Consider the following 15,859-nt stretch of genomic DNA (forward strand, 5'->3'; position numbering starts at 1 on the left):
TGCACAAAGGAAGTCTAATATTAAAGTATGCCACAATTTTTTCCATCAACCAGAGAAGTCCTTTCTACAAGTTGAAAGAAATTAGAATAGTTACTGTAGTTCAACTGGCATAGAGAGTGCTAAAGCACGTCAGCACTAAAACACAAGACTTGATAATTCTTAGTCTCAGAATTTGCTATTTTGAAGGGCTGTTTTTTTACTGAAAATAATCCTTGTAAATGGTAAACTCCCCAAATGCTAACAGTCAAAGATTGTTTGCAAACCTGTTTCTTATTAAAAAAAAAAAAAAATCATCTAACTAGCAGTCCTGCATATTTAACTCCGTTTCAACAGTATCTTTCATTTCTTGCACACAAGCAGTAATTCATATTACATAAATCAAGGTAGTTGTATCTTGTGTAGTATTAGAGCTGTCAAATAGAGCTACCTCAATTAGGCACTTCTGATTGAATACCTTTGCACAGAAATTATTTAGTTCTACATCATTCTGATGATGACAGGAACATTAGTATCTAGTTCATACCCCACAGTTCTGATGACCAGGCAATATAAATAGGTATAAAAAAGGCAGCAGGGTCGGGTCTTTAAAAGCAGCAGCCATAACTAAATATCAAACTTGGAACAGTTCAAAGAATATTAATTAGAAAAAACAAATAGAGATGAAAAACTTGAGTTAGTAGTTGTCCCCCATTATTTTTGCATAGAACAAATGAATTAAAAAATACTTTAAATATACTTATGGGCTATAAAAGCAAATGTATCCTAGAATTATGGTGCATGGGACACTTCGACCATCTCACACTGGAAGTAACTTAGTACTACTTCAGTAAACTACCCAAATACGATGTTCCTATGGTAGCTGTGGTTGATGATGAACATGAAAGCATTGATCAGAGTCCCACAGTACAGTTACAAAATAATGTGTATATGACATTCAAATGTGCTGAGCAATCCAACCTCATAAAGTCAGTAACAAGTGCAGATGCTCATCAGCTGTGAATGTCAAGCCCCTCATTAGTACTTTCATCAAAAGGATCTGTTTTCTTACTGTGGATGGAGAAGGCAATTAAATTAGAAAAGGTTATACACATTTCAAGAATGCATTCATATTATTAATTTTAAAAAAAAATCTAAGATTTTTAAGTCCACCTATGGTGACCTGCTAAAGAAGGGTACATCACTTTTTACAGTGTATCATATGCTTTTAGAGTGAATAATATTTGACAAAGCTAAAATAAGTTTTCTTCACACAAATCTAAACAATCTCAAACACTGCTTAAACAATTCTTGGGCTTTGTTTAAAGTTTTCCTATTCCCAAGAAGTGATGCAAACCTTATATAGAATTCTCACCTACATTTTCTTTTTCATTTAAAGAGTTACGAAGCTATAAAAGACCATTCTTCTCCTTCTGATTTTAAAATTAAGATGGCTATACTTTGCTTGCAATGGCTAACAAGAAGGTTTTTTTCCAACTTTTCCCCCCTAAATCTTATTATCATCAGCATATACTAAGGCATTAACAATGAAGAAAACAGTAAGAGAGATTTATTGATTCATTTTGCTTTCCAAAATAAATTTTCTCAGTAGGAAAGCAACCACACTTGTTAAAATAGTTAGATGCACATTTTGCAGGAAATCATTAAGATTTCCTTTAAGACACACTAAGCATATAAATCTCAGTATATAGCTGGTATTTGAAACTAATATTTGAGTTTGCTCGGAGAGGAAGTGATTATTTACTTTCAATATAAGCCCTGTGTTCACAGGACACCTACCAAATCTGCTCTTTTCTTTGAAAACAATGTAGTTCTTTATTTACATAAAGAGTGCTTCAAAAGCATCATATGATTACTTAGCTAATATATAAGATGGTGAACAGTCCAGCCAAGTAAACTATCCCTAAAATGCTCTAACATTCTGGCAAAGGCCATTAGCGTAAAAATAGGCCCTGAAATATATTCATGGTCATGACTTCATGATGAAAAAATTGATCAAGTGAAGGATTTTGCTTCTGTTCTCCTCTGATAAGAATTGTCCAGTTTATTAAGCCAGTCATCTGGGACAATTATATCATCTTACTGCATTTGCATAACCTGTACTCTTTATAAAGAGTATTAACAGCGATGTTCTGAAGCATGGTCTGTTAAATTCTTGTCACCTTTCACCCATCGTGCACAAAATGTGGTTATAAGCTATAACAGCCCTCACCCTCTTCCCCCCAGATATCAAGAAGCGCTTTCAAAACAGATTTTAACTTTGGACCATGAAACAATAAAGCAAAGTGCAGCACAGTTTAACAACAATAAGGTAACTGCATGCTCTCTAGTGAAACATGTAGAGCTTTATGTATGCACTATGATAGAAACTGAACCAGACCAGACTGAAATAAGTGTTCTTGAAAATTCTAACTTCATGGAGAAGAGGGATTAGGGAACTGATTCAACAGTTGTACTAAAATTCTCCACAGAGGGAAATTTGCAGGAGGGCTGAAAATGTTTATATCATTGTCAATTTCTTAAAAACCATGCTGGATATACAACACTGACAGCTAACATGTTCCTACTAAAAGAAGTGATTAATCTTCTAAAAATATTGCCAAACACATAGCTCTCCTTTAAATCAGCAAAACACACCATCACCAAGGGAAAGCATAACTCGTTTCTTACAAGTATAATCAAATTAACAGACTATATGAGCTTTGCAGAACTCTTAAACACCACTTAAAGTTGTTGTATTAAGAAATTAATACATGAAGCTAGTAATTTAACTGCAACTTGTTCAAGATTTTTTTTTAAAAGGCACAAAATCCTTCTCTTGAAGTAAAACCACTCCAAGCCTGATTAAGGAATAAACACAGATTCCTATGAAAATCACTCAGAACTAGGAAACCTCATTCATTCATTAGTGAAGATAAGGAGAGAAGGAAGAGGCATTTGATATTTATTTTGTAATCAGATGTAAAACAATATATTAATCCATTTTTATTATATTACTGGCTATCATAAAACGCATTTCAAAAATGCAGCATTTGAAATACTTCATGTTCTGTGCCTGGTTTCTCATACTTAGTATCAAATAGAACCTTCAAAATACTTTTTCCTCTGGATTTGCGTGTGCATACAGTAGAATTCTCCATTTCCTGGCATTCAAAATAAGTATCCAGTTGTTTGAAGAAACTACCATTTTGCATCACCCCCAATACCTCCTTCTCCTCCCCCCCCCCCCCCCCCAAAAAAAAGAATTAGTAGATGAAGTCACTTGTTATGAACACAAGCCCCCTCTTCCTAGACAAGGTTGGTTGTGAAACAGTAACACTGGCATCTTTTCAACCACACCTTTTCCATGGAAGTCATGCCAAATAAGGAAATACATTCCCAACAGACAACATATACTTGTCTTTTGAAAAACCTGACCGGCAATATAAATGCTTTTATGATTTCTGTTCCCCAGACTCAAGCAAGCTGAGCTCCAATTTCGCCTTAAGGCAGTAGAACATCTGCTTTCTAAGTAGGGCATTTGAATTTTGAATCACTGAATCACATTTAAAGAGAAATGCTGAGTTTTGTGAAATGATTGGCAGCTAGTGGTAACAAGGGTGCATCTTTTTGTATAATACAGCAAAATTAAGTACTTTTAAGCACTATGAGATTCAACTTTAAAATGACTTAATCCAAAAGGAGAAAAGTTCACCATCTGGGGAAAAAAAAAAACCCAAACTCTCTGCACAGAAGTCAGTTTGTGAAATAGACAATAAGGAGACAAAAGAGCAAAGAGCCCATTGATTTAGAATCATTCCTTTAATCCCAATTCCAAATTAATGGTTTAGGAGTAGCTGTGGCCCTTTTCTGTCTTGGTAGCTCTAAGGTAAACGAAGCAGTGCACAGTATCCCAGCTATTTTAACAAACTGGCAAGAAAATTATCATAACCAAATTAAAGGAGGAACTATGTGCAACTGCATAAATACCGAGTATGTGAAACATGATTTAAACTCACTCAATTTGTAAAGGAAGGCAAAGTATTAAGTCACTTCCAGTGTATTTGGAGAAACAGCCATAGATGTATTGCTCACAATGCACCTGGAATACACATCCAGCTATTACTTGTTTCTCTAGGAGTAAATTTTTCCATAAGCCTCATCTGGCATTGTGTGTTCAGAAACATATCACCGTAAGCTTTTCATTGCTTATACAAGTTACAGTTCAGCTTTTGTAGATACAAATCACAAAGTAAATATTGCTTGATAATGAATGCTAATCTTACCCGGAACTTTGTCAACAGACGCAAAAACAGAGCGTTGCACTGTAGGATCACTGCTACCACGTCGTGACTGATCATAAAATCTAAATGGAAGGTGTTGGGCTGTAGCTGCAGAGCTGTGTCCAAAACCCATAACAACTTCAGTTGAAGGCTGAACAGGAAGATCCAGGAGAGCTATGTTTAATCACAATTGATAATTTTCGTTACTCAAAAATACATAAAAGGAAGAGTAGGTGAAAATAAAATTGATAGTTTGCTCAGGATCTTCAGACTAAACCAGACTGTTTAACATAACTTGCCTGCATTTACCTCTTAATTATGGTTACCATGGTTTCCAATTGCATTGGAAAAGAAGAGACACAAAATTTCTGGCAACCTTTTCTACCATTGCTGTCCACACCACATTCACACTAAGGAAGCCTCAGAATACAGCGGACAAGAAAAAAAGGATTACAGTAAGCTCCTTTTATTAAACAAGCCATAGGAGTTATTAAAAAAGTCTTCTGTTTTTCCCCTGTACAAATAAAGTCATTCATTAGTTACAAGTGAACACTACAGAAAGCCATTTAAAGAGTCAATCTGCTTTAAACTGGCCAAAAAATGCCTTTGCATTACCATTCAACCTAAAATTTTAGTATCAAAATAGACTTCTATTAACTTCAAACTTGCTTTACATTTTTTAACACGAAGCAAGCCATAGAAGTATGATGTACCTATTTTGTAAACTCAAAGCATAAACCTCTTTTTAGTTCACTTCCTACGGAACCATAAGACACTAAAATAACTGTAAACCATCTATAATCAGAATAATTCTCTGGCCAACTCAATAATTTTAATACCAGCTATGACTTTGTTTTTCACAACTCTGATTAGTTCATTATTGTTCTTGGACAATCCAAGTAACTGAGATAGCTGGTGTCCTTTTTCATTTGCCCACCTATTTTGCTTCCTTTATTTCAGTTTCCTTTCCTATACTTGCCAGTTCACTCAGTTTACTGGTAAGCTTCAATTTATTCCTCACTCACTTAATATTCAAGTAATATTTTAATCCCTCTTTGCTATTTACTCAAATTAACTCTTTCCTTTATCTCTCCACATGCATTTCCTCCAAACACAGAAATCTAGCTGCTGATACTCCACTTAACATTTTGGATTGCTCATCATTACCACATCCAAGCATTAAGCATTATCATCATCAGGACACTATCCAACTCGGGACACAGGCAAGCTGAGCTCTAATTTAGTCTTAAGGCAGTAGAACATCTGCTTTCTAAGTAGGGCATTTGAATTTTGAATCACTGAATCACATTTAAAGAGAAATGCTGAGTTTTGTGAAATGATTGGCAGCTAGTGGTAACAAGACAGGATTCCTTCTTTTTCATTCTTTCTTTGATGTGTCTATCATTAAATATGAAAACACATTTTACTCCAATAAAATCTACTGCTTAGAAACTAGACGCTGGTTTACAGTTTTCTGTGGCACACCACTTAGATTTTTCTAACATGTCCTTATGTTACTGTTTCTCAGAATCATTTCAAAACAACCGTTCACCTGCTATTCTCTGCATTTTCATACGCCGAGCTTGGATACGGCCTTTTGCAAGACGTTGTTTTGCAATAATGCAGCGAATGTGATCAGAAAAAATAAATGTAGCTTGAAGGATAGGGAAGGGCTTAGAATGAGGACTTGAGGCAGGCTTATGAATTATTATGTTCAGAGCTCTGCTGTCATCCTCTACTCCCGTCACCTGCATATCCTAAAAAGAAACAGAAGGCAAGTAGCTAATGAATAATTTAGCATTTTTAAACAACAGATTAAATACCAACATTGAAAGAAAACCCTATGAATGCTCCACTAAAGCTCCTAAAAAACCCCAGTTTCTGTGTTAAAAAAAAAAAATGACTATGCAAGTTGTACAACTTTGGATTTAGTTTTCAGAAATTGCTACTCAGAGATTAAGTCAGTTTAAAATTCAATTAAGTTATTTGAGCATAGCAAGTTTTCAGGAAATAGTGTTGGCTAAGGCAAGAAAGAGACACAAATGAGAGAAACTTCTTCAAGCTTTTGAAATCAATTAGATAAGCACAGATCATTTTGAAGTTACAACCTGTCACCTTCTCTACCTGTGTAGGAAGATCAGAACTCTAGGAGAGTTCATTACTGTGCCACTTAGGAAAAGTGCTTGGGAATCCTTCCTAATTGTATATGATTTCAGTGTTCAAATGAACACAGCCCAATATATACTGGGGAAGTCACCTCATTTTCAAGTGTGCCTCTAGTTAGCTATGTAAACTTCTTCAGAAAACCAGAAATAGTTTAAAAGCCAGGAACTAGAGAAAAGACTAATAACAGAAGAAACAAGTAAGCATAGTACAGAGCTTAATATACAAGCTAATATTGGTATTACTATTTATCCAACATAAATGTAGATTTTCAGCTGAGAAAAAGTAACCACCGAGATTAGCACTTCTCTTACCTGCAGAAGGCCTGCAAACTTAACTACTCCCCATCCAAGCCTGGCAACATCTGGCTCAACCAAACTCATCTGGTAAATATCCACAGCCAGGAATCTTTGAACTTGACCCCCATCCTTTGTTATGACTGTGCAAGCAATTAGATCACTGTTATCTGAAGGAAGGAAAGAAAAAAGTTACATAGCTACTGAAGTTAAGGGTTCTGGGTTTTGCTTGTTTTATGTAACAGAAAATGTTAATATATAAAAGTGTAATCATCTTTACAACACATGTTTAAAGTTATTGAAGTTTTTTTTTAATATATATTTTGCATTTCCCTATCTTATTTATAGTTAGAAAGAGCAGGATATATTTTAACAACAGTGGTTCAGATATCTTACAAGTTATGTACGAGATGCGTATTACACACACCTTGCTTTCTCTTACCACCTTCATTACCTTTTAGTATAAAAGATCACTTCATTTCAGGGGTGAAATTGCAACAGTGTTGACTTCTCTCACTAAGTGGAAGTCTCAGAAAGTCTTGTTGAAAGAACACAGATGCAGTCCTATGCCACTGCAGGCAATTACATCTACCTCACTATAACTACCCTACATGACTGTTGGAAGCCTTTCAACTTCAAGACTATATGGACTCTCCAGGTAAATTGAATCAGGTTTTTGCCAATGTTTGTTAAATGAAGTGACATTTTTTCCTTTGCCCACCCATTTTATTAATTTATATTGAATAAACATATCCTCTCTTAACAGTTATTCTCCTTAGTGGTCTCATTCCTTAGTATTGTTAAGGCATTGATAGAGTCAGCAGTTTGGAGTTATTAATTCAAACAGCCTTTCCTAAAATGAGGGTTCAATGCTAGAGGCATCAATTGCTGATATACGACGCTTTTTTTCCCCTCCTACTCCACATACTATTTTTTAAGGCCGCTGTATTTTTAGACATGTGTCTATATACTGAAATCAGTTTGATAAACAGTATCATTTACAGTAAGGTAAGCATCTTTCAAAAAGGCTGCCTTCAGATATTTTGTAGCTGCCTGAAGGGAGCTATTCTGACACACAGAATTCAATGTATCTCTAATACTTATAGCAGTATCTCCATACTGAACACCGATGTTAGGTGCTCTTGCATTTGAAACCCAGCTGTAGCATTTTTCACATTATTTACACAATGTACTAAAAATAATCCTGCTAAAGTTCAACTCTATGCTCAGTATCTGAATTAAAACAATGGAAAAAATATCTGACTACTGTTTTGCTCCTCCTTAGTTTCCCACGGGGGAAAAAAAAAACCAAACCCCAAAACCCCTACAAATAAAAATAGGAGAATTAGCTAAATGGATAGGAATGAGGCTGCAGGTTATACAAAACAGTAAAGCTTAAATTTACTTATCCAGACATCTAAACAGTAGTTAACACTGTATTTCATACTAGAAACATCTCTGGGACAGATACAAGTTACAAGTGGAAGCATACAGCTCTTTGCAGCAGCATGTCATACAGCTAGGGACAACAGACAGAAGTTATGGTTTGGGAGGTGGAGGAAATTATTTTGTGCATAATACAGCACAGCAGGTTACCCAGAAAGGTCATGGAATTTCTATCACCAAAGGTTTTCAAGTTTCAAAAAAATAAAACAAAACAAACACTCCTCCCAAAATCATCCTCCTCTTCCCCCCAAAACATCCCCCACACCACAACTGAGAGGTCCCTTCCAACTAGCATTTCTATGATTCTACCAATTACCCTTTACCAGCAGGACCCATTCAGAATTGATCAGGTGGTAGGAGAAAAAGGGAGGAAATACAATTAAAAGAGGATAATTAATGCTAATCCAGTGTGAATGTAGTGTGAGCTTTTGAAATTTGGGGAAAAAAACCCCAAACAAACCAAGTTTAATCAATAAATACAACACTGCTACTTTTCTGCAATACATACAGGACATGATTCAGTTACATGAGAATTGATTGCTATTACCTTCTCATATGCCCTAGAAGGCTCATGAAATCCATACAGGATTGGCAAATATTACTATAGGAGCCTATGGGAGATTTATTCCTTTACTGAGAAGCAGCTGAGACACCAGGCAGAAAAATCATAGGAGATCTAAAATGGCAATACAGGCTATGTTTAGCCAACAGAATCCTACTCCAATATGGTTGTACCAATGACATTCTAATAATCTGAACAATAAAAGATAATATATATTAAATGCATCAAAAGCTCTATCTGAATTTTTGATCCAAAAGTGTATCTGTATTCGTACATATTTTATACATACACATCTAGAAGTGATAAGAGGTATAGATCTAATACATCCCTCCAGAAATTACACTGGAAAGCTTGACGTTACTATCAATGTTTAAGTCATGGGAAAACAAGAATATGCAAGTGTCATTTATTCTGAATGAGCCTGTGAATTTAGGCATAAGACACCCAAACATATTTGATTATTTTGAAATGCATAATCTTATACACATCAGGGAACGAAAACCAGAAGCCTTCTAGTAGGAGGGATCATAGCCGGGATTTAACTTCTCTGAAAGAGACTTGGAATTACAGTTGATCACAAAGTGAACGTGTTTTTACAATAAAATGGCAGATATGATCTCTGAATGTACACAATGGGGTAATACCTCTGCTTTACACAGTGTATTATGGTAACACTGTGCCTGAAGCTGAAGCACGCACAGTTTTAAAGCAGCAGGCTGAAAGAAACTTCAAAGACCACCACAACACAAACTGACATGAAAATTAAAAATACCCTTTTTTCGTTTGTTTTTTGTGTGTTTGGTTGTTTTTTTAAAGGAAAAAGCTTAATAATTCAACTAACCTAGTTTAAAGAACACCTGGGAGGCAGGAAGATTTTACTCCATACATAAATAGTACAAACAGATAAGAAATTTAATACAGGGCCAAATATAATAGACAAAAGCTACAAACAGCAGCAGTTCCATGGTGAAAGTAATTGACTGATGAAACTACACAACCGGTAGTCTGTTCCTTCACAGGACAAAGTTTCTAATCAAGAACTAATGTTTTTCTAGGAATACACTTTGGTTCAAACAGAACTAGCTTCAGGGAAGTCATACGTAATGCACAGGATATATGCAATGTTTTTTTCCAAGCCACAGAAGCAGAATAAAACAAGAAAATCCCTAAGAATATAGCTATTAACCGAGAAGGAATTAATTCTCAAACAATTGGTGTGACTAAACAAGGACAGACTTGCTATATGGCCTATCTTCTATATTGCATAAACTCTTACAGCTGATACCTTTTTTGAAAGAGTTTCAATAACAAGCATGAAGTGTAATCACTGTTAATGAGCCCTTAAGACTTTCAACATTTACAGATGTTTCAGAACAGGACTCTGGAACATGTCTGGTTACTTCTTAACTTGGGACACTTTATTTATTGTCTCTTTCATGCTTTAATCCAATTAGTCCATCAACATTTTATTTCAGTCGATACAAATTCCTGGAACAGCTGTAGTCTTCTCAAGACCTGAAGTAACTGGATTTAGACCCCCCTGAATACATAATGTGAGGTTGCTGAATTTTGTGGATAATCTATTGTGAGATTCTCAACATATAGGCCACAACACCAAACAGAACTGTGAAGTTCTCAAATACTTGGTTTTGCCCAGTATTTATACAGTTTTTAGTGCAACAGCAAGCAGATTAGAAATTTGGAATTACTGCTATACAAATTCAACTGCCTGACTACAAAAATATAGTACTTAAGGTAAAGAACTCAAAGAGTAGTTTTCCAAAGCAGAAAGTTTTCCTTTGAGATCTGACAAAAACTTGAAGTAAAGCATTACTGTAACAGTTTATCAAAGAACAGAAAGGAAAATTACTCATTTATTAGGCAACTGTTACAGGAATCTTTTTGAGTTTATACAACTGAATGTACCCCATTTACATGACTGTTTCTAGTTCACAGCTGCTAAAGGGTCATAAGCTACAGCCATCCTTTATGACAAAAACAGAAGAGAAAGTGTGGTTAAACACATTTCCAGTGAACTGATCTGAGAATACTTACAGCTATGCTATAAAACAGTTACAGATACCCAACCACATTTAGATGAAAGAATTTCAAGCCCAGTAAATTTCAGTACTATTGAAACTTGATCTGGCGATTAAAGTGAGACACAGACTGAATGGCTCACTGATGTGACACTGCTGCAAAAAAGCGTAGTGTCATTTCTGAGATAAATAGCAATGCTTAATTTTTCCTTGTGCAAAATGAAGTTTGTAACCAGTTTGGACACCACACCTCCAAGACATGAATCCAAGATTTCTCTGGACTTTCTCCAAGAAAAATACAACTTTTAGGAAATACAGCCTAGGAAGGAGAGTTCAAAGACTTAAGCTGCTTGCAGCGAAGATCGAAATTAGGCAAAAATACTGCATGAACACAAGCAACTATTTGTCTGGAAATACTGTATTATAGAAAGTCTTTACAAATATAACAGCTACTTTATGAGATGGTCTAAATGTACCTGACCTGCCTCAGGGCTTGATCTTTAATGATTTTATAATTTACAGTCATCACAATTCTAGAAATCATCTGCAGACATTAAAAGCTCTTACAGAAAACTTCTAGCACTTTGTGTGCATAGCTGGCAGCCCAATATAAGCATTAGGCTGCAGATAGTTAATGAACCACCTCCCACTTCACATAAAGAACTTTCTCCAACAGCATGTAGCCCATTTGGTATGATATTCTGCTTTAGTACTTATTATGATAGTCTCTAATTGCAAAGAACTTCAGAGTTAAAGCTTTGCACTTTGATGAAATGAGTTTATGGCGGAATATACGATATAACATATATGAGATAATTTGGTCTCTTAAATGCATTATAAAAATATTAGAGAAGTATACAGGAAAATAAGGTGTCATTTCGATTTATCTAAAAACCACACTATTCTGCAGCAAATGAGAACTGAAAAAAGCTTCATTTCCAGCTTGTAATGAGTGTCTGGATTTTAGCATTGGTATAAAGTTCAGACAGATCAGTTGTCAAATTAATAAATGCAATTCATTGATGTTTGCTTTGCCATTATGAAAACAACATCAAAAGTTAAACACCTTCTTACAGAAAGCATCTAGCTGTAACATTTTGGAGAGAAAAAAATTGAACTTTGTTGTTTATTAAGCTGTATATAAATAAACTGCAGTGTCTGAGGGACAAGAACAGTGAACTGGAGAAGCACTAGATTAATTGTTATTTCACTGTTACTGTACTCTGACACCAGAAGGAAAGGCTCTGTGCGAGAGAAATCACACTTGTCAAGTTTCTCAACTGGACAGAATCTGTAATGAATTCCTGAATATGACAATCCAAGCAATCCAGAAAAACTTCTGGGGAGAACACTTTTCTGAGAGGAAGTATCTGCAGAAGCATGAGGAATGACAAAGACCTTGTTTTACATGCAGGTCTTCATAACAGGACAGTAGCCCGGGAACAGTTAAATTTTTATCAGGAAAAGTATGCTTGTCTTGCTCTGAAATAATCTCTTTTTAAGCCAATACCTCACTTGTAAAGTGAGAAGGAAATGCCACTCATTCACCTCTGAAGAAAGCTTAGCAACTTTACACTCTAAAACTTCCAAAGCATCTGTGAAACTTGGAAAATACTGGTATTTCACTCACAGAAGCGTCATTATTTAGGAAATCAGAGGAATGGAGATCAGGCTGCTATACAGCATTACCCTTCAGACTAAGCAACTGAAAGACTATGCAGAAGCATTTGCATCAAGAATGCAACAAATCAAGCATCTAGCTAGTCGTTCCCATGAAGTACATGTAGTTGAAATTAGAGGATGTGCCTCTGGTCATACACCTGCACTACATTTTGGCTTACTCTCTTTTCCTCAAATATGACAACGTATTAAGGAATGAGATAGACAAACCCCAAACATCAGTACTTTGGAAAGAAAACTAAACAAAAATCTCTTTTAGCATACTGAACTTAGTCTTGAAATTTATTTAAAAATATTCCTAAGAATGAAAAGCTAAATTTTAGTGTTACCTACCCACAGTGAAATCTCTTACTAAACTAGAGAAGGAAGATTTCATTTGCCCAGGCAGTTTATGTTCAAATTAAATGCTACTTATGCAAATAAACTGAACTAAGTTTCATTCTCCTGACCATAGCGTACTGTTTATGTTCACTGAACAGATCTGCAAAGTAACTGGATAAGGACTCAAAGGTAAGTTATATTCCTTGGAAGATATTTGATAGAAGAAAAATTCATATGCCCTACGATAAAACCTCTTATCAACATCTGCAAATACCTGTTTGGGAGGAGTAAAGAAGATTAAGCCAGTAATATCTGATAACAAGATGAGAAGCACTGAGCGCAAATTGAAATACAGGAAATTCCACAAAAACGTTGGGGGGAAAAACCCCAACAAAAACCCACAAACCTTTTTTATTGTGAAGGTGGTCAAACACTGAAACAGGTTGCCCAGTGATGCTGCCAAATCTCCATCCTTGATGGCAAGACCTAACTGGTGAAGGTCCTGTGCAACTTGCTCTAGCTGACTGTTTTGAGCAGGGGGAGTAGACTAGATGATCTCCTGAGGTTCTTTCCAACCTCAATTATTGTATGAAAAAATTTTCCTCAAATCTTATTAAAAAAAGTGTTGACTATGATGGCCTCTAAAAGACTGTATATTTGGTAGAGACAGAGTGAACAAGGAGACTTAACTGTGTTACTTCTTTCAGAAATAACAGCTTTAAATGTATCACCATTTACCTCTTGCCCACGGCATTTAAAACATTGTCACTAACAGAATCAGTAGCCTGAAACCAAGCACTGAGGCTGTTAATTTGAGCTGTCACTGAACCTCACACAAACAGTGGGCTGCTGAATAAGATTAAAGAAGCCACCTACATGAGACACCTACAAACTCACATGCAGTGTAAGGCAGGCAGTTATCACATAATACACAAGTGCTTCAAAACTATTTACAGTAAAAAATAATACTGAAAATTAACAGTATGTATCATTCTGGTGGCAGCATACCCAGCAATATGGAATGAACCTTCTGTGGAATACCTGACTCATTTCTAAACATACAGTCATACAGAGTGTTGACAGCCTTGCAACTACACTTGAAGGTTTACAATGAACATATGCTCATCAAAATATTAAAATGCTTCTTTACAAGAAACTTCAACCGTTCTCATCAAGCTCCCATAAAACACCAGCATTGCATTCGGGGGGGGGGGGGGGGGGGGGGGGGGGGGCAGGGGGGGAAGCCATTTTGATAATGTGAGTTTTGCAGGATTTTTCAAAATCAAAATAGTAGCTGAAATAATTACTGGATCTTGTAAACCTCTACTCTTTCTGGATACTATGTGTATACACATGAGCATAACCCCTGGAGGCATCTCAATGTTCAGAAAAATTTAGAAAGCACTGTAATAATATAGATTGAGGAGAATTTGTTATATCCAAAATATCTCCAAAGTGGTAATTAAAAAAAAGGCACACAATTAGAATTTTTTGGGTCGTGTTTTGCCAATTGCTAAGTCTCTTCCCAAGATACGGCACCTATGCAACGGCATGTATCCTGTTACACTTTATGCTGAAATGCTGATGTTCTCTTATCTCTCTTTCTTGGGCAATGAAAGACTTGACTGGAAACTATGTCTTTATGCTACCACACACACTAGAACTTCATCACTGTACTACCTCAATTCAGGTAGTTTAAGTAACAATAGCAGTAATAAGCAGTTTAGAAAGTGTTACCAACCTATGACACCAAGTTGGGTGGGAGTGTCGATCTGCTGGAGGGTAGGATGGCCCTGCAGAGGGACCTGGACAGGCTGGACCAATGGGCTGAGGCCAACTGTATGAGGTTCAACAAGGCCAAGTGCCGGGTCCTGCACTTTGGTCACAACAACCCCATGCAACGCTACAGGCTTGGGGAAGAGTGGCTGGAAAGCTGCCTGGCTGAAAAGGACCTGGGGTGCTGTCAACAGCCGGCTGAACGTGAGCCAGCACTGTGCCCAGGTGGCCAAGAAGGCCAACAGCATCCTGGCTTGTATCAGGAACAGTGTGGCCAGCAGGAGCAGGGAGGTGATTGTGCCCCTGTACTCAGCACTGGTGAGGCCGCACCTGGAATACTGTGTCCAGTTTTGGGCCCCTCAGTACAAGAAAGACATTGAGGTGCTGGAGCGTGTTCAGAGAAGGGCAACAAAGCTGGTGAAGGGTCTGGAGCACAGGTCTTATGAGGAGCGGCTGAGGGAACTGGGGTTGTTTAGCCTGGAGAAGAGGAGGCTGAGGGGAGACCTTATCGCTCTCTACAAGTACCTGAAAGGAGGTTGTAGTGAGGTGGGTGTTGGGCTCTTCTCCCAAGTAGTTAGCAATAGGACGAGAGGAAATGGGCTCAAGCTGCACAAGGGGAGGTTTAGGTTGGATATTAGGAAAAATTCTTCACGGAAAGGGTAGTCAAGCATTGGAACAGGCTGCCCAGAGAGGTGGTGGAGTCCCCATCCCTGGAAGTGTTCAAAAAAACGGGTGGATATGGCACTTTGGGACATGGTTTAGTCTAGTCTACCCTTGATTGGTTTAGTGTGGACTTGGTAATGTTAGGTTAATGGTTGGACTGGATGATCTTAAAGGTCATTTCCAACCTAAATGATTCTATGATTCTATGAAATATGTAAACTGATGCACATGTGAACAGGGTACTTCACTCAAAGGCGCCAATGAAAGCAGAGTATTTGCCAGTAGCCTTAAAAGTATTAAAATAAAAAATAAAAATTGCAAAACAACTCTGATGACTTTGAACAAAGAGTGTGCAGTGTTGTAGATGGGAAGAAGCGATAGAGGGAAAAATGTAAACATCCCAAGGAAAACGTTAAAACCACCCAAAACAACAGAACAAAACAGGGAAAATATGATTACAGATGCTTACTGAATTTTGAATACTGAATATTTCTATTTTTAATAACTTCAGCATTTTCCAATGCTTTAAAAATAAAGCTTGGATGATTCTGAATCAAATGTGGAAATACTGTCTCATTAAATATTTTAATAAATGATTTTCTTTTTCTTTCAACCTTTTCTAAAGGTTGGACCAGATGATCCTTCCAACCCGGG

The 15,859-nt window shown here is 36.6% G+C and overlaps 1 protein-coding gene across 3 annotated transcripts in view; it reads right to left on the reverse strand.

Moving 5' to 3' along the window:
* Nucleotides 1–15,859, reverse strand: part of CLEC16A (C-type lectin domain containing 16A) — an 86,139-nt gene that overhangs the window by 21,991 nt on the left and 48,289 nt on the right. For all 3 annotated transcript variants that reach the window (XM_075718068.1, XM_075718066.1, XM_075718067.1), the window contains 3 exons: nt 6,737–6,888; nt 5,812–6,016; nt 4,263–4,433 (listed from right to left, as the gene is read on the reverse strand). In XM_075718068.1, coding sequence (XP_075574183.1) covers nt 4,263–4,433; nt 5,812–6,016; nt 6,737–6,888 — 528 coding nt within the window. The remainder of the gene's footprint in view (nt 1–4,262; nt 4,434–5,811; nt 6,017–6,736; nt 6,889–15,859) is intronic.

This window comes from Pelecanus crispus, chromosome 11 (genome assembly GCF_030463565.1).
Source record: "Pelecanus crispus isolate bPelCri1 chromosome 11, bPelCri1.pri, whole genome shotgun sequence".
Taxonomy (NCBI): domain Eukaryota; kingdom Metazoa; phylum Chordata; class Aves; order Pelecaniformes; family Pelecanidae; genus Pelecanus; species Pelecanus crispus.